This window comes from Vitis vinifera, chromosome 18 (assembly GCF_030704535.1).
Source record: "Vitis vinifera cultivar Pinot Noir 40024 chromosome 18, ASM3070453v1".
In the NCBI taxonomy this organism is placed as follows: Eukaryota; Viridiplantae; Streptophyta; class Magnoliopsida; order Vitales; family Vitaceae; genus Vitis; species Vitis vinifera.
In genome coordinates this window covers 32644867-32670663 of record NC_081822.1, presented here as the reverse complement: position 1 = coordinate 32670663, position 25797 = coordinate 32644867, and the positions used below count along the sequence as shown (strand labels likewise).

General features: G+C 31.7%; 3 protein-coding genes across 8 annotated transcripts; 1 reads left to right on the top strand and 2 right to left on the bottom strand.

Moving 5' to 3' along the window:
- Positions 1 to 1617: 1617 nt before the first annotated feature.
- On the bottom strand, positions 1618 to 7742 carry LOC100241456 (uncharacterized). Of its 6 annotated transcripts, none has more exons than XR_009464929.1 (10): positions 7532 to 7742; positions 7384 to 7450; positions 7150 to 7226; positions 6563 to 6710; positions 4731 to 4862; positions 4351 to 4575; positions 4221 to 4270; positions 3865 to 4128; positions 2459 to 2531; positions 2137 to 2231 (listed from the first exon to the last, which is right to left on the bottom strand). XR_009464929.1 is itself a non-coding variant. In XM_010667012.3 (8 exons), exons 1-7 carry the CDS (start codon positions 7579 to 7581, stop codon positions 4202 to 4204), a joined length of 768 nt encoding a protein of 255 aa, XP_010665314.1. In that variant the 5' UTR covers positions 7582 to 7742; the 3' UTR covers positions 2137 to 2231; positions 4184 to 4201. The 6 variants fall into 6 exon arrangements, 4 of the variants coding, with proteins under 4 accessions (XP_010665313.1, XP_010665314.1, XP_010665316.1 ...); XR_009464930.1 differs by having other exon boundaries at positions 4221 to 4255; XM_010667012.3 differs by lacking the exons at positions 2459 to 2531; positions 3865 to 4128 and having other exon boundaries at positions 4184 to 4270.
- A 2823-nt stretch (positions 7743 to 10565) lies between these two features.
- On the top strand, positions 10566 to 12534 carry LOC100263710 (GDSL esterase/lipase At1g33811). The gene is made up of 5 exons (XM_002278158.4): positions 10566 to 10863; positions 11036 to 11160; positions 11253 to 11501; positions 11693 to 11951; positions 12140 to 12534. The coding sequence occupies exons 1-5, from the start codon at positions 10614 to 10616 to the stop codon at positions 12361 to 12363; spliced, it is 1107 nt and encodes a 368-aa protein (XP_002278194.1). The 5' UTR covers positions 10566 to 10613; the 3' UTR covers positions 12364 to 12534.
- A 2411-nt stretch (positions 12535 to 14945) lies between these two features.
- On the bottom strand, positions 14946 to 17706 carry LOC100258563 (GDSL esterase/lipase At1g71691). The gene is made up of 5 exons (XM_002278183.5): positions 17366 to 17706; positions 16422 to 16543; positions 15794 to 16033; positions 15457 to 15706; positions 14946 to 15357 (listed from the first exon to the last, which is right to left on the bottom strand). The coding sequence occupies exons 1-5, from the start codon at positions 17628 to 17630 to the stop codon at positions 15110 to 15112; spliced, it is 1125 nt and encodes a 374-aa protein (XP_002278219.2). The 5' UTR covers positions 17631 to 17706; the 3' UTR covers positions 14946 to 15109.
- Between the last annotated feature and the right edge of the window lie 8091 nt (positions 17707 to 25797).

Sequence of the window (25797 nt, the reverse complement as noted above, 5' to 3'; positions counted from 1 at the left end):
ACAGAAAAGTTATTTTTAAAACATATTTAAAAATATGTTAAAAACATTTCTAATTTTCAAACAAACTTTTATTCTAAAAAAAAAAATTAATGATTAGAAAATAGATTTTAAAAACTGTTGTTAGAAATTATTTTTAGAACTATTTTCGAAAATAATTATCAAACAATGCTAACATTATTGGTAAATGAATATGCTCATTATCTTTTTTCTTTTCACTTTGCTTCTTTTTATTATATTGTTAACTATATATTATGATAAATTTCAGCCACCTCCTTTAAGGTTTGAACTAAACAAAATTAGTCACATTGCACTTGAAATTTAATTAAATATCTTCATTGTTTTGAATCAAAGGGAAGATGAACAAAAATAACAAATAAGACAAGGTAATTGGAAATTTTTTAAATTAATTATGATTAAATATATTTAACACAAATATCAGGAGAGGTAAATGAAATTAATCTTATATATTATTAATAATATATTTATGATTGATTTTAACTAAAGTGCCTTTAATATGTCATGTTTTTGTTAATAATGCTTATATTAAAAATGATTTTAAGAAGAATCATTTATTGTTTGGATATAAAATAAAATTGTACTTTTGACAATAAAATATTTGAAAGAATCAACGGGTTTTTATTGGGCCTTAATGGGAAGAGAGTTCAGCAAAATGTAGAAGATAGGGTGTTTTGGAGAGAGACTAAATGTGAGAAGTTTTCCATTAAGTCTCTATACAAAGCATTAGTTTTAGGCCCTCCAATCTCTTTCTCGTCACTTATCATTTAGAAAGCCTATGTGCAGCCCAAAGTGACCATTTTTGGGTAGGAAGAAACGTAGGGAAAAGCTCTTAAATTGGACTAACTTTAAAAAAGAGGATGACCTTTAGCAAATAAATGCTACCTTTGTCAAATGTATGAAGAATCAATAAATGACATCTTCCTCCATTGTGCCAAGACAAGGACCCTTTGGGCGTTGTTTTTCTCTCTCTTTGGGGTGCAGTGGGTGCTACTAGCCATAATTAAGGTGACGCTTTTGGATTGGGATGGGTCCTTTGTGGGAAAAAAGAGATAGAAAGTTTGGAGAGCATACCATTTGTGTATTTTTTGGATGGTTTGGAAGGTAAGAAACAAAATTGCGTTTGAGGATGATGCGTTATCCATCAAAAGACTTAAAGAGTTCTTTTGTTTATTTTCTTTGGTCAGAGATGAAATTATTTGTAAAAGATGGTCATTCGAGTTTAGTTGGTTTCATTGATTGGGTGGAATCTCGTTGAGGGTGGAGTTTTTTTGCACCTTCGTTTTTGACAACTAATCGTTCCAACTAGGGAGAAGGGGATGTTTATTCTTTTTATACTCCAGGTTGTTGTTTTGACGACCCTTTTCAATACAGTTTTTTATCTTTTACTTATCAAACCAAAAAAAAAAAGGAGTGCTCATCCACCAATTTCATCATGTAATACGAGGATTTTCTGTGTAGGGCACCAATGCAATGCTTTTGCATTTCTATTGAATTTTGGATGAAGTAGCTGCCACTACTTTCTATGTAGGTAATTCATGGATACTCTACCAAGAGAACTCAACAAATAGCTATACAGAGACCTGAATGGAATGAAAGAGATGAAAATATGGGATATGAGTACCATTGAGAACTTGTCTTTTTATCATCAATGACAGCCCAAAAATATATGAACCAACAAAGCTGTTTGCCATTGGAACAGGGCTTAAAATATAGTATCATTTTACATTCTGAGTTCCTATGTTCATCAAACAATGGTGATGAAATATTTCTCCCATCACCTCTGGACGCATGAGGAAACCAACTAAAGTTAGGAGCTGGAAAATAGTGAAAGTAAAGCTAAAATTTACACAAGATCTGAACATCTACTGTCAATGTACACACCAAAATCTTCTACTGATGGCAAAGGGGAGACTCTCCTTGCTTCAGTTTTCCACCAAGGATAATTTTCAAGCTTTAGTTCGGGTTGGAACTCAAGCTTTGTTGAGCTGTGTAATATGTTGAAAATTCAGAAGATAGAGCAATTTCAGTCGTCCATATTGTGGTGAGCATGGAGTTAATGCTAAAACAATGCTCTATCCATGGGAACCTCCACGCCAGTACCCCCATTTGCTTATTCCACATTCTGACAGAAATTGCTGATAATCATGTTCGAGTTTTCCATAAGCATGAGACACCTCCTCAGCAGAACCTTGAGTTTGAACTTCTGAAGGATTCTGCATGAAAGTTTGAAAATCACCAGCATGTCAAGTGTAAAGAAATTGAATGTTCAGATCAAAGAGAGTGAAAATTTGTGGTTTAATAGGAATATATCTCATTTCACAGCATAAGATTCAAAACCAATCGCGGCCCATTTGGTGGACCAATAAAAAAAAAAGAAGGGAAAATTCAGAAATTTATGCAACACATAATTATTCAGTCATGCCAATTAGTTCTGCAAAACCTTCAAAATCTGGAGTTGCTGCAAACGTAATCTTCTAATGCTTTTGTTGTCATCGGTGTGTTTGAAATCTCTCCTATCAACATAGAAGGAGCCAATTCTTATGAACTTTTCAGACTGCTGTATCACATAATTTTAGGCTTTTTGAATTTTTGTAGATAAATGGACAAGGACAACTTATGCAGGTAAAAAGGGTTTTTCCAACAATTATCATGCTATTTAGAAACCAAAATTTTCCTCGTTAAGAAAACTTCTTGTTCAAATCATATTTATGCAGGGAAATTATGTTTTCTTTAATTTTAATTCTAACTATTAGTACTTTTATTTTACAGTAGTACTTTCATAATAATCAAACACTGCCTAAAGAGTAAGAGGACAACATGGTGCAATTCAGTCTTCCTACCAATCATGGTAATGGACAATATCTAATCCGAAAGCTCTGCTTCATTATGCAAGATTTAACATAACTGACGAGCACGTATAATAATTTCCGATTTATAAAGTATTCATTACTACATAACATATTGTTCAATTACTATATCCATGCTAGACAACAAACATGGATAGACACGAACACCCTATCCATATCTTCTTCACTATGTTGTTTATTCTGCATTAAGGGATGAAATTCATAGTTTGCCAGAATGGAAGTCCATGCAGCAAACACAGTCCAAGACAAATTAGGAAAACATGAAATTAGAAAAATGTTTATTAATCAAATGAGAAACGTATATAAACTTAATTGGAAACACTAACAAATATTGGTTTCTATAAGAAACTTATACAAACTTCATGGAAAACAGGTTTCTCACAAGTCCTCCAGTATTCCCTGATAATTTCCAAAATCTCCCTTATAGTTTCTAAAACATTTAAAAATATTAGAGCATGGACTCAAATCCTCACAATGTAAGCTTTAGGAAAATTGGTAACTCAACTTAGGATCAGAGCTCATGTTAACTAGAATTTTACATGCTGTCTGTGCTTGTCACATGCAAGTATAGGGCTGTTGAGGCTTTAGAAAAATGGCTTCCTTGTTTTTGCTTCCCAGTCATGGAAACAGGTTCCTGCCTAAAACTAAGCTTCTGCTAATGAATTCATCCAATAATTCTTTGCAACTAGAAACAAAGTTCATTTCAAGAGTGAGAAAATGAAAGCAGGTGATGAGGTCTTTACCTCAAGATTAAAAACTAAAGAAATGAGTTGTCAAAGGAGCAAATGAAAAAGTACAAAAAACCGAAAGAAACCAAAAACACCTAACAAACACTGTACCAAGAGGCAAAACTGTTATAGGTATAAATCAAGTGTAGTGTGGACCTTTAGCAAGAAAGAGGCATGTGTTTGCCAAAATCTTCATAGATGAGTTTTCTATACAATGAAATGAGCAGAACTCAAAATATTTGTTACCTCACCTTTGATGCTAGCTGAATCATCAATTCGCTTTAATAAGACTAACTTTTAGTCTGCATAAGACTGTAAAGGAAAGCCAAAAGCTCTGCTCCATTGGATTGTCTCAACTCCAATGATCCAAGAAGTAATACTCATTTTATCTCCCTAATTTATTCACTCAAAGGCTAACTGATCCCGAAAGTTGAATTTCAGGTAAATTTGGCATTAGAATTTATATCCAGCAGTTACTCAGACTCTATTTGTTCACAGTTGTACTAATCCTTTCACTGAGAAAAAATAAATTTCAAAATCAAGTACAAAATGGTGAAAAGAAAGAATGACCTAAAAAACCACCAAGATTTAATCACATAAATTTAACCTCCATCTCATTGACTGAAAATCAGATGCACTGACCTGCAATATACCCAGCTAACTTAACAATAAAAAAAAGTTATAAAAGGAAAGAAAAAAAGAAAAAGGAATTACAATAGAACACACCAAAAACTTACAATGGAATCCGGTTGCAGTCCAGTGTCCAGAGTATCTGGTTCCCTTATGTCATCAAGAGCAGATTTCCACCGTACACTTTTGGATCCATGATAATCTACCTCTGATTCATTAACAGCTTGATGTCTCAAATCTCCAACAACTCTATTTTGAAAGGCACCAATTATGCATCTGATGCAAAATGCTATAAGAGGAACCAGAACTAGAAAATAACCAGTTGCTTTAGCCTGATAATAAGATTGACAAACCTTCTGAGATTATTGACAATAACCAGTACTGATGAACTTCCAAGAAAAAGATATTGACAATAATATAAAATCAGCATAAACTATCAATAATAATGAAAGCACCTATTCTGCAAAAATAACAAGAATGGGCTTACATGTGATAAGCTATGGAAGGATAGTGCCACAGTGCATAACTTTTGGTTTAACCGCCCGCCCAAGACTTCCAAAGAGTGTTGATGTCTTTTCAATGTATCAAAGCTAGATAACTTGCTTTTCTCAGTTTGAAACTGATAAAAACACAAACCATGTGCAGCTTTAGAAGCCAGACAAAGTCCAAAACATTTTAAAATTCCGAAAACAATATTGATGGAGGTCCAGCATGAAGAATACTATTGGCAGCGATTTCCATATTAAATTTGACCTCTTTTATGCCAGAGCATGCTCCAAAAAAATTTAACTAAGGACATGGTTCAAGTCATAGATATGATAAAAAAAATTAGTTTAAGGAAAAGAATTGTTGAACCAGGAGGCATGTTAGAATGTTTTATGGTTCTTACAAGGGTAGGCAAAGTCTGCCCAGAGCCGGATAACAGAAATGTTGTAGTTATAGCCTGAAAATCTGTTCAACCTGTGATGATCCACTTATCAATTTTAATTAGAGTTAAGATTTTAATATATTATTTACTAACATGACCGTTACTACTTATATTCTCATGCTATTGCAATATTAAAAATTAACATATTTCAATAAAAATGTGTTGGCATAATGGGTTCAGTTTGGACAATTCTGGATAATATGAATTCAACCCTACCAAAGAAGCTAGCATGTGACAATGAACACTGAAGAGGATCAGGACTAAGGAGACATGGTGATGTATTGTCATTTTCCTCCTACTTTGTTTTTGATCATTGTGTTTCCAAATATGTGTCAATAATCTTGTTCTTTCATTAACAGTATTTCTCAGTTTCAGATGGAAATAGATATGCATCATGTGTGTGTGTGTGTGTGTGTGTGTGTGGATAAATAATTTAGTCTTTGTGCCACAGGAAATGTCTCCTAAGGGGTACAACATGATTCCCTATAACACCTTGTCATCACTATGGAGGCACAACAGGAAATGGTTCCTAGGGATACAACATGATTGCCTATAACACCTTGTTGTCAATATGTGGGCACCTATTTTGCAACTTTGGGATGCAAAAGTGAACATGCCTTTTGACCATCCTAATATGCTTTAAAGAGGCCCATCTTGAACCTACTAGTATCATTTGTATTATAATTACGTTGTGGTAAGTGCCATAATCCGTTTCAAATATGGTATTTGACTATGTTGTATTCTAGGCCCTTGTTAACAGTTCTAGTATTCAGGTGGGAGATACTACAGGATGAGTAGAAGTTATGTGAACGTATATTATATAAGAAATGTATATATTTTTTCAGAAATGTGTATTTATCCCTTCTCAATTTCAGACTTCCTGAAAAAAAGGATAACCATGCATGAAGGTGAAGCCCCATCCCTCAAGGCATGCACCTCACACATCTTGAAACTTGTGTGACACCCTCATGCCTTCACTAAACACCATATGCAAGTTACACCTTCTTGTTCCCTCTTTTCAGAATGAGAACCAAACACATATATATAGATTATACCTAGTTGTTCATAATTAGGAAACCTACTAATTTTACATCCAAAATCATCATCCTCTTTTCTTGTATAAGAAGAACATTTATAACAACAATCTTCAAAATCTTATAAACAAATGTTATTGAGAACAGAATTACATGCAACAGTGGTTATATAACAAGCAAGAAGCTTATAACCATATCGAGATAAAGATTGATTACATTATACTTATGCATTCAACAAACAAAATGCTGGACATACATATCACATTTGCAACTATTCTAAGATTTAACAACTAAAATGTAAGCATGACATGGAAAAAGAACTCAAATTAATCTATGATATTATCTTAGAATGCACACCTTCTGAGTCTCTCCCACAGCAGAAGAAGGAATATTGAGGTGCTGCCCACAGAATACAAGGTCAATATCCTCTATATTCTTATTAGCTGCAGCAATTGAATATATGGACACCCCATATTGCTTCGATATTGAACTCAAAGTTTCACCTCTGCCACTCAAAAATTTCAAAACGGCAGGTGGAACATATTAATGTAGCTTAATCAGTTCAAAGTATCATGGTTTTTACTTCACAAATTAACTCTACATTTTTTTTTCTCTCTCCTGACTTCAACTTTATCTAAATTCCCACATCTACAACAAATCTATGCACAAACCGACTAAATCTCATTCAAATACTTTTTGAGCCAAATTTAACAGAAGGATTTAAAAATGCTGATTTTCCTAAATTTTCTTTTGCTGTAAACATCTTTTCAGCAGACTTGACCTCAATTCTTAATCCGAATCCTGCCAAATAGACCCCATTTCTCGCTAATTGGAAAACCGCACAATCCAAAATACAAGCATCTAGACATGAATACAAGTGAAAATTTTACTTAGTAGCAAACTGATAAAATTCAAATTCTGTATATAAATGTATTTTCTTTTACTCTTTGACCATGTGCACTGAATTGTGCTTGGTGGAGTGTTGACCCTTTGAAATCTCCTGAATTTGAAACCTCCATTTCTGCAGCCACAAAACCCATAAGCAATTACAATCAATCCCAACAATTACTCAGTTAAACCCTCTGTTTGGCTACTGAGAAAAAAATTACGAAAAAAAAAAAAACCCTTAGTTTTCTCAGCAATCAAACACAGGTAAAAGATTGAGAGAGAGAAAGAACCTCAGTGAGCATTCGGAAATGCTTCTTGAACGATCTCTGCTTGCTTATCCACGAATCCAAACAGAACCTGGAAGCAAAACAATTCAATAATAATAATAATAATAATAATAATAATAATAATAAGAAGAAGAAGAAGAAGAAGAAGAACCTCTGAGATGAAAATGTGAGTATTGGTGTGTGACACAGTTTCAGTTCCATGAGAGAATGAAGGAAGATCAAGCGATTCCAATTTGGGAAAGAAAAATAAAACGATTTTGGGTGGCTTGGGCTGGTCCTCAGAGGACCCAGCTCACCCAGGAACCAAAACCCCTGAAGCCAATCACAGCCGGGGGGGCTTCCTCTAAAATATTCCTTTTCTATAAATATTTTTAAAAATAAAAAATAACAAAATAATGTCAAATATATATATAAATATATCGTGAAAATTCAGAAGAGGAGAAGCCATCCAATAATGGCACATGAGTTTCGGGCTACCGATCCAACAGTTGGACCACCGGGCCTGGTTGGCCTACCCCAGCCCATTAACATTAATAACCATTCTGCAAACAAAAATAGGGTGCTTCTTAAGTACCGACCAAGCTGGGCCAACGATCCAGGGGGTCAAGCATGGGGTCGTCTGGTTTGACCATATATGGTTTAACTCCTTCTAGTCCAAATGGTGATTCAAACAAGAATCTGGAGCCGTCGATGATTCAATCAATCTGGACCATTGAAATAAAAAGTATTATAACAAGTATCTAAATAATAAAAATAATAATTATTATAATAGTTTGATATAAAATCTATGGAAAATTTCTTCCAAGTAAAAATATTTTGCTGCCAATCTTTTAGAAAGAATTTTCATCAATTTTATGTTTAATTTCAATTAATCCGAGTCTAAGGCTTTAGGGAAAAATTTAAATCTTATGTCTATTTAGTAAGTTTGATTGCAATCAATTTTGGCAAAAACCTTGTTAATAAAATACGTTCTTTATATTTTGATCGATGTTTAATTCATATATCTATTTGTTTGTTTGTTTTTTTTTTTTAACTTAAATTTAAATAAATTTTATTTTAATTTTAAATATAACTTAATAGTATTAAATATTAAACTATTTTTTATCATTTTATTTTTATTAAGTATTAAGTATTAATAAGGTGAAAGTTGTCTTGAGATTATGTTTTGGTTGTTTCATAAGCTATTTTTAACATCGAGCAAAAAGTTAAGTATTTTAACTTTTTTTATACAGTCAAAAAATGTATATAATAAATAATATGTAGAAAAAAAAATTTAAGTCCAAAAACAAATTATATTATTGTTTTGGGTGTTGATTGGTAGTTATGAATTTTTGAAATTTATAAGCCTCTATCATTTGTAAGAATACTTTCTAATCACAAATGAGGGGCAAATAAAATAGAAGGTTCTAAAAAAGAAACAAAATTAAGGACTAAAAATTAAAAATAAAAGAAGCAAACGAGGACAATCAAAATAAAGGCTTTAGCAAAGAAACCAAAAAAATAAAAAAAATAATATCAAGAAATATTATTTTATTGACATCATGGAAGAAAATATATTTTATAGTTTGCTTATAAATAATTATTTTACACGACTTCAAACCAAACCTACCAAATCCATTTTCTCTTATTCAAGTTATCTTATATTTGTTCATTATTCTTTTTTTTTTTTAATTATATTTTTTATTTTATAATGAAGTAATAAAACATTTTAATATTCTTATGATAAATCTATTAAAATGAATTATTTTCTAATATAAAATAAATTATTTTCTCGTAATAATTATAATGTAATAAATAAATAAAATTTTTATAATGCACTTTTGAGAAAGTGTTTGATTTCAAATATACATTATAATATCAACATTTGTTTATATTTTTATTTCTTTTATATTTATAGTGTTAATCTTACTTTTATATTGTGTATGACCTTTTGTTCACTTATTTGTTTTCAACCTTTTAGAAAATATTATTCAATTTTCATAAAAATATTTAAAACACTAAATTAATCTTCTTATGAAAAAACATCTTAGGGTCTGTTTGAGAATTATTTTTTAAAATTGATTTTCTATTTTTTAGAATAAAAAATATAGAAAATATGTTTGACAATTAAAAACTGTTTTTTGTTTTCTATTATTAAGAATAGAAAATATGGTGTTTTTAGAAAATATTTTTTAATTATTTTTTATTATTTTCACTTATTTCTTAAGGATTGTTTTAAAAAATAATTATACACACATGTAGAATAATTAAAAATAAAACACTATATATAAAAATTATTTTTAAAACATATTTAAAAATATTTAAAACAAGTTAAAAATATTTTAGGTTTCTAAATAGACTTTTGTCCTACAAAAATTAGAGAATAGTTTTCAAAAATTGTTTTTAAAAATTATTTTTCAAAATTATATTAAAAAACAATTACCAAAGAGACTTTAAATATGTTTTTTTTTTAAACTAATTATGTTTTCTTTGAAAATAAAAATAGAAGTCATGTTATCTAACATTGCACATTTTAATATTTTATAACTAATTTCTTTTATGTTAAAATAAAATACATATCAAGAAATTCATGATATTGTTCTCTTTCTATGTGTCTGTTTGGCCACGCGATTTAAAAATAATTTTTTGTTTTTAAATTATATAAATTATATTTAATTTTTTTTATATTTTATACAATGTACACAATATATAAGAAAATAATTTTTTTTTTCTTTCTCTAATATTTTCCTTGAACCAAACAAATTTTTTTTTTTCCATGGTATATATATATTCCTCTTTTGTACTAAACAGATAAAAAGAAAAATAAATTTAGAGAAATATATGAAATGATAATTATGTCTAAACTTTTTTTTTTTTTTTTTTTTTTAGTTTTTAATTTTTTTTCAATTTTTTTTTCTTGTAGCTTTAGTTTTCCTTAAACTTTGTACGCAATAAATAAATAAATAATGTGAGGAAGCAAGGCATTTTCTTTTGAAATAGTTGTTATGTAGTATATAGCCTTTGTTGGTCACGAGATGTCACTGTTCCATCACCGCTCATCAAAAGAAAATAACACATGATCTACAACTAAAAGCTTTTTCCCATTACTCTCACGGGCTCTTTCCATATTTCCCCATCTCGTAAGGCCAGAGCACATGAACCCCATAATAGCAAAATACCACAATCCTTACTATAAATCTTCATACTTGGAGCTAAGCTTTCTGTGTGCAATCAAGCTCTAAGGTTGCTGCAACATGGGGAGTTCCAGTGAGTTAGTTTTTTCGGGTTTTTTGGCCTTGCTTTGGCTCAGTGCTAGAGCTTGTTCACAGGCACAAGAGCCCCAAGTGCCTTGTTTCTTCATCTTTGGTGACTCACTGGTGGACAATGGAAACAACAATGGAATCCTCACACTTTCCAGAGCTAATTACAGGCCTTACGGCATTGACTTTCCTCAAGGAGTCACTGGCCGGTTCACTAATGGTCGAACTTATGTTGATGCTCTTGGTAATTGTATTTAGAAAAATGTTTTGCATTCTCTTCCAATACTTTCCATTCAACTTCCTTTCAGTAAAATAAATGAATAGAATGGTATTTATTCTATCCATAAAGTTAATCAAACACTTGGATTTTTGGTTTATTCTGACATGTATCTGCCTTTTTCTTGCAATATTTGCAGCTCAACTTCTAGGGTTTTCTAATTATATTCCACCTTATGCGAGAACCCGGGGACCTGCACTACTTGGGGGAGTGAATTATGCATCAGGAGCAGCTGGTATTCGTGATGAAACCGGCAACAATCTGGTAATTAAAACCTAAATGAAAGCCTACTTAAATCCCTGAATATAATTTGTTCAGAATGTTTATAATGATATGATTTGTGTATTGATTTACAGGGAGATCACATTCCCATGAACCAACAGGTTTCCAACTTTGCCAATACAGTTGTGCAGATGAGGCGGTTTTTCAGAGGAGATACCAATGCTCTAAACAGCTATCTTAGTAAATGCATCTTCTATTCTGGGATGGGAAGCAATGACTACCTTAACAACTATTTCATGCCCGATTTCTATTCAACTGGTTCGGATTACACCACAAAGGCTTATGCTGCTGCACTTCTTCAGGACTACTCTCGACAGCTAACGGTAACTCCTTAATCTAAGTAGCATATCTTCAGAGAAATACCATATTTTCTAAAATGTTTCAGAAGTACTTTATGTAAAGATTCAGTATATAAATGCTTTTGATTTTGTAAAACATCAACCATGTTTTTAGAAAAGTTATCATTTTATCCTTTGGAGATGAAAATGTGAATTCATGGTTATTCATTGATTAGGAATTATATGAACTGGGAGCTCGTAAGGTGGTTGTGACCTCGGTTGGCCAAATTGGCTGCATACCATATCAGTTGGCCCGATTTAATGGTAGTGGTAGCCAGTGCAATGAAAGTATCAACAAAGCAATTATTTTATTCAACACGGGGCTTCGAAAGCTGGTTGATCGATTCAACAATGGTCAATTGCCTGGAGCCAAGTTTGTGTACCTGGATTCATTCCAAAACTCCAAAGACCTAGTACTAAATGCAGCTACTTATGGTAAGCTACTTCCCCCAATTAATCTTCCTTCTAATTGATCCCTATGGCCTAATCCACTCTACTTCTTTCAAGGTTCTATGAAGTTCTAATCTTCATAACCCAATTGTCTGACGAATTTGACATTCAATAACAAGGTCGTCAAAAAGGAGGCTTGTTTTTTAACTATGTTTTGAGTATGAATGGTGCAGGATTTGAAGTAGTAGACAAAGGATGCTGTGGGGTGGGAAAAAATAACGGACAGATAACTTGTCTTCCCCTTCAAGAACCTTGTGATGACCGCAGAAAGTACATCTTCTGGGATGCCTTTCATCCAACCGATGTCGCCAACATCATAATGGCCAAGAAGTCATTCAGTTCCAAATCACAATCTTATGCTTACCCCATAAATATACAGCAATTGGCCATGCTTTAAGAGTTTGGAACTTCTTAAATTTATTTTAAGAGCAGAAGTAATGGTTTTATTTGCTTTAATTTCAAGCTGTTTTCCAGTGTAAATGCTGGGGTTGTTAGTGTTTTTGATATTTTCCGTTTGCTGTTATATTCTTTCAATTCAAGCAGGTAATCTGTCCTTGTTTTTTTATCATCATTTCCTATCTTCTTCACCTTTCTACCCATATAGGAATCATGCATGCTTTGACATAAAATGATCTGCTCCCTTTTATATAAATATTATCTATTCCATCTATATGAGAGGGAGCAGATCATTACAATTAGTTAGAGACAATCTCTCACTCTGAGGTGGAGAGTCTGTCTCGCCGTAAGGGTTTCTATATATCTAACCAACAATCTTACGAAACATTAGAAGAATGTCATGCTCACGACAATAAGGATGTCATACTTGCATGAGGGGTGCTTGTAGGACTAGGAAAGAAGTTAGGAATGCTGTAGTGATTTCCACTTAAATATATATGTTAAAGCTTTACGGGTTTGGTCCTAGAAATGACAATATCTATAAGAGAGACTTAATTATTAATGGATAACAGTATTAGTAATGAGATAAATGATCTTTGGTCTCTCAATCTAATGAAAGTAAAAACTGAGTCTTGGGGCATTGAATATATGATAAGAATCCTCGTAGTTTCCATGCAAGAAAATAAGGCATATGCAAGATGGCTTGTCTTTATAACATTTGAATTTTATTTTTTCTTTTTAAGTATTAAAAAATTAAAAATACTTTCTAAAATCACTATAAAAACGCATTCTTAATTTCCATCGTAAAACAACTTTCTTCATGCCAATCTTTGAGATATTGGCTTGATTTTCTACCAAACTTTTGGATGTTCTTTCCACACCGAATGAATTTCTTTATCACTCCTTAAATTGCCAAAGGAGAGAGCCATGATACAGTACCTTGACACATCAAATATTAAATGACCCTTCAATGGAGTCTAGCGTAGACTTCCATCATTAAGAATAGCATGAAACATATCTCAATCACAAGGGTCCCAAGTGTCACCAAATTTGGGACAATACCGGTACTCAATTTCAATATGATTAATTTTTCTGTCATGAAATATTTAGTTGATTCCACATACCGGATTGATTGGTGTGTAAAGTGTGTACTGATGTTATCATAAAAAAGGTAAGTTGTTGGGACCCAATGAAAATCAATCAATATCATGTATGAAAAGGGAAAGAAGAAATACCTGCTTAACTAATAGTTTACACTTCTTTAACAGCAAGCAAATGTTTAATACGATGCCAAAGCTCTTGGCTCAGACCTCTTCTTTTGTTAAATCACATCACTAAGCTGATTGAAATTAAAGAGGGAATTGATAGGTTTGATTTGGTTCAGCTTAGTAATAATTGGCAATCTAAGTTAATTTCGGATTTAGTTTGATTTGGTGTGCTAAAAACCTCTAAAATTGATTGATTTGGAATGGTTCAACTCGATCAATTTTATCAATTAAATCGGTTTTTCTCACACCCCTTTTTAAGGATATTATGATACTACATTAATTAGTACATTAACAACAAACTAATGGTGTGAGTAATTAATTTGCTTAATTATTTTGAATTCGAATTGATGACATGATCTTCTAGACCATGTGATCATTTGAATAAGCAGGGGTAGTTGGCAGCTGGCATGGCTGATAAAGGGGCGTAGAGTTGCAGATGACATGTTTAATTCATGAGCTTGTACAGGAAATTGAGCGTCAATCACGTGACATCCTGCTCGATAACTGTAGAGAGGAAGGGGATTGAGCTGGAATTTGGATCAGATTCTGCTGAACGTTGAACAAATGGGATAGGTAGATGAGAGAAAGAATGTGTAACATTTAATTCAGCATTCATTGTGAGATCAGGCGGAGTAGCAAAAGTGAAAAATGATGGGGACGGGTGGGTTGGTGTCCTAACATTATTATACAAGCCCATCGTCACGGGACTACTCCAAGCTTATGAAGATTGGCAGAATTAATGGCTTAATAATACCTAAAGAAGTGAGACAAAGACTGGGGGTTGATGATGCATAATCTCTTGTATAAGGCTAACGTTTAGACCTAATGTTTAGAAAGTACTCCAAACAAAGTACAATCATAAAAGATGTTGGTGAGTCAATTCAAAAGAAAGAAAACTTTCAACAGAAGCTCGCTTGGATGCCCCACAGTGACGAAGGATGGGCAGCTGAGTCTCATAAATATGTTTGTGTGCCCTTTTACCCAACTCTGATTTGATGTCGCGTTTCATTTGAATTAAAGCCCAAAGATAGCTGACTACTGAAATTCTCTTGTATATTTCTGTTCTTGTCTTAATTTTCTGCCCGCTGCTTGCTAAACTCAGCTGGATCAGAACTGGACTAGAATTTTAAGTCAGTTTGAAAGAAAATTGGGTCTTGATGAACAAGGAATTTCTCAGTTCTACCTAATTTTGCGTCAGCTTTACTTTGGATTTCAGTCCATATGCCACAGAAAAAGAAAAAGTTTGTGTAGTGAAAGAAAAAGAAAAAGATGAAGCTCACCAGGCTATTGTAGAAAAAAGGATATACCAATAACCTAGACAAAAGTTGTTCCAACTTCCAATTAAATTAGCACGCATGCACCCACAAACAAATTTCTGATTTTCTAACACTTAATTAATTTCTGCTCTTATAACAATGAAATAGCCCCATAGATAGAACAAGTACATTCAAGACATGCATGGATCATTAGCACAGCAAGCTAGGGTTTCTGTTCGTTCGGCTCGAGATCGAGATTGGCAAGCTGCTCTATGTTCATGGGGTAAACAGCGCTCTTATCCCCGTTAAATGCCTTCCTCCCCATTATGATGTTCACGGCTTCTGTTGGGTGGAAAGCATCCCAGAACACATACTGTTCTCGGTTTGAGCATGGAGTTTGGAATGGAAGACATGTAATCTGCCCACTGTTTCGCCCAATTCCACAACAACCACGGTTTATAACACTAAATCCTAAAAGCAAGAAAGGAAAAAGGAAAAACCAATTGATCATTAACATTTTCTACAATAAAAATAAGTTGCCATTGTGAAATTAAAAAGGGAAAAAAATACCATAGTTTCTTGAGTTGGAAAGGATATCTTGGAACATGCGGTAGACGTCAATGTAAATGAACTTAGCCCCAGGGAGATTGGAATTGAGTCTGTTAACCATCGCCCTCACGTTTGCATTAAATGGTAGAATGAGATGGTTCACGTCGTCCGAGCAGCGGCTAGTCGGACTTTGAGCTAGGATGCTTGGAATGCAACCCATAATTCCCAGCCCAGCCAGGACAAACCTCCGGGCTCCAAGATTGTAAAGGGTCTGTCAACATGTAAGAATTCAGTATTTATGTCCACTCAAGTATATATAATGGTGCAAAGAGACAGTGGGCAAGCAAATAAATCTTACATTGAGTTGCCTATTGTACTGTTGAATCAAAAGGTTCGCAAATTGTTGGCCATTATACTGATTCCTAGTCGCATAGTTGGGCATGAGATAGTTGTTTAGGTAGTCATTGCTGCCCATTCCCACAAAGAATATGCACTTTGCTATTGCCTCAGCCACATTATCAGCTCCAAGATTGTCGGTAATTTGATCGAGCGTGTTCTCAAAGTTGCGTATCTGTTGGTTAAATGGTATGCGCCCCACCTGATATTCAACAAGGGAAATACAAAATAGAGTCAACCCATTTCATCATCCAAGGGCATGGTTAATTACTTCGGTTATTGAATTGACCAACTACATACTAACTCATAGTCCCTGTTGTCATTTCTTGTGAGTATAGAAAGTCATTTAATGGCTGCCACAGCCATTATCAATACGCTGCTCTGCTAAATATGCATTCATGAATTGCATTTAAGAGAGAAACAAATGCCGGTATGAATAAAAGACTGTCAAACAGTCAAAGCATTTTGGACCGATGATGAATTGCATTCTGGATAGTATTATCTTACATTATCAAGTGTCCAAAATCATCACAGAATTGAACAACCATAGCTGATCTGTTTCAAACGAGATCATATATGAAAGTACTTACAAAGTTTCTTCCAGTGATGTCCAGTATTCCAGCAGCTGCTGAGGCAAAGTTGACACCATGAAGCACTTCCTCTCCAGAAGCTTCAGAATATGCAGGAGTGAGAGGTAGTCCTAGCTGTTCAGCTGCATATATATTGTGACACCAAAATATATATGTTATCAACCTCCCCACCACTCATCATCAAAATGAATATCAGTAAATTAAAATTTGTTTCCAATATTAATATTAACGAAATGCAAAGGGAAATGAAGGGAGGGGATCATCTTTCTTACCTTCTGTTGATCTATGCATTGTCCATCCTACCTTTCACTATGCCTATTATATGAGAACCATCAAAATTCACAAGTGATGTGAAAAGATTATATGACATTCTTATTAATTAAGGGTATCCAAAAGAGACATATTCTAACATTTAGTCTTTGGTCCGTGAAATGGACTCTTGACTATGTAATGGTCTGATTTCCTATAATGCTTTTGGGAAGTAGAAGTCACATACATGCAACTGATTATGCCTTTTGAAAGCAGAAGTTCTTCGGAAACTTTAATACCACTTATCAGTAAAATATATAGCCCAATAGATACCGGCTCACATACACACATATAAATAGATAGACAGAGAGAGAGAGAGAGTAGAAGTCCCATGGAACCTTTAGCACTAATACTACCAATGTATTGGTAAATATGGAGTTCAAAGCTTAATATATATCACTTCGTACCCTCTATATATGTATATATATAAAGAGATAGAGAGAGAGACTAGAAGTCCCAAGGAACCTTTAGCACTAATACCACCAATGTATTGGTAAATATGGAGTTCAAAGGCTAATATATATCACTTCGTACCCTCTATATATATATATAAAGAGATAGAGATAGATATATATGTATAGATAGATAGATAGATAGATAGATAGAGAGAGAGAGAGAGAGAGAGAGAGTTCCACCTATTTCGTCAACCATGGTGTAACCATTGGAGAATCGTCCAGTAGGGCCTCCTTCAAAATCAATCCCATAGGGAAAATAGTTGGCCTTTGCAAAAGAAGGAAGGTTATTGTTATTCCCATTGTCAATGAGAGAGTCTCCAAAGATAAACATCGCAGGAACCATCTCTCTCTTTGCCCCTCCTGGACTAAACTGATCATCATCTTGGCCTGAAACTAAACTCCCCACCAACAACAAACACAAGAAACATACCCAAAACTTAGCCATCAGAGATAGAAAGACGCTAACAGAGAGTAAGGTGGGGTTGAAAAAAAAAAAGCACTGGGAGCTGCGGAGTGTCGCTTGAGTGTGTGAGGAGATTTAATAGCAATGCTAAGGCGGTGGGTAGAGAGTAATAAATGCGTCCATCTGCTCTCTCCATTGCAGTAATTACATACTGATGTATTGCCAACACGCCTGCAGGCATGCATTTTCTTGGAAATTTATACATCTTACCTCCCCAAGTTGTTTCCTCTTTTCTCCATTTCAATTCACTGGGGACCCATACATTTACCCTCATCACCACTAGCATGTACTTTTGCATGTCACCATAAACTGGCGGGAGCCCACGCCTATGATATCGGTCCCTTTATTAAATTTCATGCCCAATAGTCTACGGTGGTATTTGATTATTGTAGTTACTCATTTGAATTCAATTCTTTCGATAAATCTTGAGAATAATCGTTCTTAGGTTGTATAAATTAAATAATTTAAATTCCAAATCCTATAATCGTAAGATTTTGACAAAATTAGTTGTCTAACATGACATTAAAATTTTGATTACTTGTTCGAACCTCATCTTATTTAATTTTCCTAATATATTAAATCCACATATAAGCTCAAAAAAAGACTACATGTGGGAAGGATGTTAGAGTGTAACCTTATTTATGTTTCCCATGATGTATGGTGATCATGACTTAAAGAAATCAAGTCATGTAAGATGAGGTAGATGGTCATTTAATAAAGTTTTAAAAAAAGAAAAAGAAAAAGAAAAAAAAAAGAATTTGATTTAAGGCCAAGGCCAATGTTTGATGAGTTGCATGGTTTATAATTACTAAAATATTTAATTCATCTAGTCAGGCCAATGTTAATATAAGAAATTAGAATTTGGTTCGATCCATTCGAGGCACGTCACTTCTCCTTTGGACGTTAATGCATGCAGTTGATACTGTTGTTGTCCGACTTAGATGAGAAAAGGATCTTTCAGTTGGTGGTTCTAATCCATAAAGATTGTGGTTGTCCATCAAGTCTAACATTATTAGACACCATTCAGTTTGATTAATATACTCATTTAATTTAACTTAATAGCCTCTAACCATTAAGTTGCTTCTTAGTGGCAGTTGAAAATATTTGGTAAATGGGATATTTTTGTTCAACTACCAAATTTCTTATTTTTTATGTAATAGCTTCCTACCATTAAGTTGCTTCTTATTGGAAAATATTTGGCAAATGGGAGATTTTTGAACTATCAATTTTTAACTTAAACTTGCATCACGTGTGGCCCCATTGAGAGACATCCACTAAATAAGGGAAATGTAAATTACAAAAAAACGAAGAAGAGGGTTAAACCCGTGACCTCCCACTAAACTAAACTTTAATACCATGTTGAATTATCGATTTTTTAAAAAACTTAAATTTGCAGGATTTAAGTTTCTTATGCATATCATGCTTCCTTAACAATTTTATTTTCTCACAATATTAGCTAAATGTTAATCACGATTCCCAATTGTAACTAAAATTGAATAGAAAAAAAAAGACATAATAAAATAGCTACTTAAATCTCATTATAAAAACAACAAAAATTAATTCATTTTTATGAAAAAACATTTACCTAGTTTAATCTTTTTAGCATTTTATAAGAATGTAATAAAGTAGAAGTCCCATAATTTAACAAATGAGACTCATGAGACCATTTACAATTCTCTTTAGGCTCCATCTTTGAAGAGTTTCCATGTGATCCAAACTAAAAAATTATGGAATTTCAAGAAGACCCACCTTCCATTTCTTTACCACCTTCCCATATGGGTGAAACTAATAATAAAAATTTAAATTTGTTTCTTTCAAGATTATAAACCATAAGGCTTGGCTATTTTACAAATGAGAAGTATATTTTATTTTTGAATGAAGAAAAAAAAAAGGCTTTATAATGCATTTTAAAATTTTATTTTTAAAAAAATGAACTTTTCAAAATACATTAATAATTTTTTGTATTCATTTGAATACATTTTCTATTTTTTGTATTTAAAAAAAAGGTCACCGAGGGGAAAGCCAAGCGCTTTGGGGCTGAAGACGGAAAGGGGCACCAGCCGCATCAAGGCCGTTAACTCTGCCGCGAAACCAATCTATGGCATTGGACGAGAGAATGTCAAGAGGCCTTTGAGGACTTAAAGGGAACCATCATGGCTGATCCGGTGCTGGCCTTTCCGGATCATGCTAAGCCGTTCGAGGTACATACCGATGCTTCGGACTATGCCATCGGTGGAGTTCTTATGCAAGCAAGAGGGCACCCAATCGCCTATAAGAGCCGTAAGCTCAATGACACCGAGCGGAAATACAAAGTACAAGGTAGCCACGATAGCTTTGGTTATTACATATAAAAGGAGAACGTGCCCATTCATGCGGAGGATCTACCGGGAGTTTCGACTCCCCTCCCTAATGGATTTAGATTATAGGGCAGGAGCCAGTGTTGGCTTGTGCGAAGTCGACAGGGGTGGTTGATAAACACGTTTTATTGGGATGGGGCAGCAGGGTTTGCTAAGCGATTCTTTGTGTCTTCCGTGAGGGTGGCAGCAAGAGTCGTCCAGTCTCAGTTCGGATGTGAAGATCATTAGTCAACTCTATAGTATCCCCGCCATTCTTGTAACCGTCACTAAAGATTGATTGTATTGTCTTTTAGTTGCTTATAGACTAGACTAAGGGGTGCCGGTTATCACGTGTATACTCAGCGCGCGATACCAAAGAGTCGTCCGTTTTTGCTACTGTGAGCAGGGCCCCAAGAGAGCTCCTCCCCATTGAGACCTTTTACAAGGTCGAATGGAGGGGGCCAGGATCTGTAGTTCTGTTCTGGAATCCAAACAAAGAAAGTAACAAAATAGGCAGCGAGCCGTTCAGATGAGACCACTCCTATTCCTTGCCTTACTAATGTGAAATCATTCCCTTCCGTCGCCTTATCTGAGATGATAGTTATATTTTATTTTTGAATGAAGAAAAAAAAAAGGCTTTATAATGCATTTTAAAATTTTATTTTTTAAAAAATGAACTTTTCAAAATACATTAATAATTTTTTGTATTCATTTGAATACATTTTCTATTTTTTGTATTTAAAAAATATATATATATATTTTTTTTACAAAATATATAAATTCTTATACAAACTATAGGTACATAGGTACCTTGTGTAGGAAAATAACTTCAAAAAATTTTAAACTTTCAGAAAATGAAAACTTTTAATTTCCCCAAAATTTTAAAATATTGAAGAGTGTTTTTAAGGTCATGAGTTAAATCTATTTTTTAGATAAGCATTATAATATTTTGTAAAGTGGTTTCTATTTTTTAAAATAAAAAACAAAAATATATGTACAAAGGTAACTTTATATAACTGTGTGGATCATATTTTTCATATATGTCCCCACATGATTCGCTTTTTTATTATGAAAATTTGAGTTTTGTAAAAACTATTTTTGGAGTGACCAATTATTTTATTTTATTTTAAAGGGGTAAAAAAAAAAAAAAAAAAAAACAAACATTCAAGTGTAACTCTAAAAGGAAAATATGCGTTTGTAAAACCAGGGTGGCAAAACGAGCTCTAGAAGTTTCCCCCAAGGGTGGCCCAAAATGGGGCTCTACAAACTATTTTCTATTTTTAGATTAAAATTGACCAAAAAAAAAAATAATGCTTGATAACATGCTTTCAAAAATCATTTTTAAAAATATTTTAAACAATTATATAACTTTTGAATAATGTTGAAATATTATTTTTTATAACTTTTTTTTTTCTTTTTTAAGAAAAATTCAAATAAATTTAGCACTATTCAAAACTAAACATACTTATTATTTTAGTTTTAAAAAATAAAAATATTTCTAAAAACCAGTTTTGTCTCTGTTAGGGAAGCATTTGAATATTTTCTGTTAGGAACATGCTTAGTCAAACTCCATTTTCTTGTATCACATGCCTCTAACCCTTTGATTAAAAAATGTGATTGAAAAAGTTCCAATCAAAAAATTAAAAACCATGAATGGTTGAAAACACTTTGTCAATCCTTCAATTCTAGGGATGGGAAACTCAGAGTTGAAGTACATTAATCAGAAGCATTGATGGTTAATCCTATCAATACATTATTATATGACCTGATGTCACGATGAATAACCATTATTACCGTCCATACTAGTCATACAAAATAACTTAAATCATAGAAAAAAGCTATATAAATATTAAATATGGTTTGAGATTCTATCCAATGTGAAATATCTGCGACAAATTACTAATGTAATTAATTAATGGTTGTTTATAAGTAACATCTATATAACCTTTGGTTCAAATCTGTTTATTTTTGAATTTTTAAATAGGAAATCATCAACTGAATTAGTTTAATTCGTTTTGTATTTAAAATTTTTGAATTTAACCATTTTCATGTTTTTACTTGAAAAATAATTCATTTTTATTATAAATGTACTTTATTATTTTAAGTATTTATACATGGATTTTAAAAAAAATGATTATTTTTATAAGAAAAAAATAAGGATATTTTAAAAAAAACGATGTCATAAAAAGATGACAGGTTAAATTTTCAAATTTGGGTTTTAACAATCCTTTTAAATAAATAACCCTAAATTAAATCCATTTTTGGTACACCCTTGCTTAATACATATTCCATGATGATATTTAGCACATTAATCGCATACTAACTTGTATGAATAATTTGCTTATTTTGGATTCGAATTAATGATCTTCCAGACCATATCATCATTTGAACAAGCAAGGTACGTAGTTGGCAGCTGGCATGGCTGAAAAGTTGTTGAGTTGCAGATTACATGTTTAATTGATCAGTTTGTACGACATATTGAGATTCAACCACATGACATGCTGCTCAATAAAAGTAGAGGCTGTAAACCACATGACATGTTGAAGAAAGCCTAGGGATTGGAGACACAGAACTGAAGTAAACCTCAAATGTACATTGTGGTAGCAAGAAAGTCAACTAGTGTTTGATGAGTTTTAAAGAAGGATGGCTGAGCAGAAAGATGGATAGATAGATAAATAGATAGAAGCGATAAGGTCATAAGACTCATGCCATCAACATTCAACACTACATCCCATACTTTATCTCCATTCACATTTCACATATTGGGTTTGTTCTCAGAGGCTCCAAAACTATTACAATTGTATCAAAGTCCCTATTCCCAAGAACACTAGGCTGTGCCCCATGGGCCCTTGCGTGTGTTGTGGGCTGGTTTTGACTTGTGGGGGTTGTGCCCTTGTGTGATGGATATACGCATGGGACAGTTGAGTAGTTAATCATTATTGTTTGTGGTTTGACTGAGGTCGAGATTCCAATGGTTGACTTGTTTCCCTTGTCTTTCATTGGCCATCATGGGTGGCCTTGGTTTGATTTTTGTTTATTTTTTCCTCCCGTTTTGGGTTAGGGATATGTTTGAAAAGGTTTAGAAGCCATTGGATTGGAGAGTGGAAGTCTCCCTTTAGTCAACCTTTTCTAGTTGGCACACATTTCAAATTATAGGAAACATGTTTGAAAACTAGTGTCTATTTTCTCAAAAAATAGTTGTTATGACTTGTGGGTCTCTTTCACAAACAATTAAAAATTAAGGTCCTAAAGGACATGGGGTGCGTAGAAATCGAATTACTTACAATTCGAAAATTTTAATACTTATTTTTATTTTTGGGTTATGAATTTATATTTAATAAGAATATAAGATGATGAGAGATAAAATATAGAAAATTGTAATTATAATATTTATAAATTATAGAAAAATTGTAATTATATTATTATTGTTATCATAAAATTTTACCATCTTGTTAAATAATAAGTGGCAACAACAATCTAAAATATAATTGGGACTACTCCTATTAATATGCCATAAAATTACTCATGTAAGTTTTTATATATATCCTTCTTGATCTAGATAGAATTTTTGTTAGGGTTCATGAACTAATATAATGTCTAATTCTTTTTTTAAATGAAAAAGACGAGATTGAAATATTTATTGATATTCTACAAAGAGTATTTTATTGAGGGATTAAGTTATTGCTCAATAAAGAAAATATTAAAGGATTAGAGAAAATTTGGAAGTATCTTTATTTATTTATTATTATTATTATTATAGATTGTAGTAGACAGAATTCTATTGGCCTAATTTTGAGATTTTTCCGTAAATTTTGACTTTATCTATACTACAAATACATGAAGATAAATAAATAATATTGATCTGATCCTTAAATTAATTTTTGGCATAAGCCTTATGAACTGAAAATCTCCGATAACAATAGCAATGATGATTATGATTGTTTGACAGTTCAAGTACAATTGACATAGTTGAGGAGTAGTCAAAATATGGTTTTATAATTAAACCATCTCATCACTCTATCTATCGCATTAGAATTTTAAAAAGACTTAATTAGCTATAATTATTGAAATATTAAATTAAAAAAATAAAGTCTAAATAAAAATAAAATTATTCTAAAGTTATATTCTCTTATTCAAATTAGTGACTTGCTTATGTTTGCTTCGGTTTTTTTTTTCATGTCTTATTTTTTCATTAAAAAATTATAAAATCATTATTTTAATTTTTTTAAAAATATTTCTAAATAATATTTTTTAACTTATTTTCTAATATTTTTAGCTTATCTTTTTTTTTTTCATGTTAATTTCAACTTTTACAATTTTTTAATTAATAAATATTGTTTTTTAATTTTCTTACAGGGTAAGGGAGTTAAATTGTCTTTTCATATTAACATTTAATAAAAGTTTTGTTAACCAGGGCCAATAATATGACTAAAAATCAAAGATTTATATCAATAGAAGTAAAATATAAATAGTAATCTAAATAAAAATAAATTCAAATTATAGAAAATGTTAGCTTTTGCTCAAAATTCATCATTTTTAATAGAATATGAAAATAAATTAAAATTGAAACAATTTTTTTTTTTTAAAAAAAGATATTGGTTTCTATTCAAAATCCATTATTATATAACTAATAAAGTGTGAAAATAAAATCCAATATATAAATAAAACATCAACTAAAAACTAATCATTACCTTGATACCTAGGGTTTGTTTGATAATTGTTTTCGAGAACAGTTTTCTATTTTTTAGAACAAAAAAAATTATAAAACATATTTGGTAATAAAAAAATATTTTCTATTTTTTGTTCTCAAAAACAAAAAATATGATATTTTCATATAACATTTTTTTTAAAAGTATTTTTACTTATTTTTTGAAAGTTGTTTTAAAAAATAATTATACAAATATGTATAATGATTAAAAATAAAGCTCTAAATATAAAAATTATTTTTAAAATATATTTCAAAATATTAAAAACAAGTTAAAAACTTTTTAGGTTTTCAAATATACTTTTGTTTTACAAAACATTAAAAAACTATTTTCAAAAACTATTTTCTCGAACTGTTTTTAAAAATGGTTACCAAACAGAACCCTACTTTCCTTTTTTCTTACCTTCTTTGTGGAAATTTTGTTTCTATTAGATTCTTTTAGTTAAGAAAAGTAATATAAAAAGAAGTTGCAGCTTGAAAGTTTATAAAAATATGAATTTTAATTCTTTTTAAAAACTATTTTTCTTTTGACTTTTTTTTTTAATAAAAAAAACTAATTTTTAGTTTTCTCAATTTTATGATTTTCTTTATTTTATATTAAACAAGTTTTAGAGAATGATTAATAATGTCTTGACAATGTTTTCTCTAAAATTGTTTTTAGGAGAATCACCTATTAAATGTTTCTCTAGAAAATAGTATGAGTGATTTTTTAATACTATATATAAATGATTTTTAAAATTTTTAAAAGTGTTTCCTAAATTTGTTTAATATCTTATTTGTCTTTAAAAGTATTTTTAATATTAAAAGTGCTTTTTAAAAATAATGCCAAATCAACTCTTAATATACATATTTCTAATAATTTTATGTCATATTGGTCTTTAAAACAAATGTTGCATACATGCATATACAATTTTTATATTTAAAAGTAAATTTTTATTTGATTCAAAATATGATATATGTAACTGATTCAATTAATTGCATTAATATGCAATTAATTGAATTAGGTTTTTGAATTCCAATTTTTATACATGAATAAGTTTTATTTGAGTTCCAAATGAAGTAAGACTTAATGCATTTGATTTGTTAACTAAATTATTAATTTTTTAAA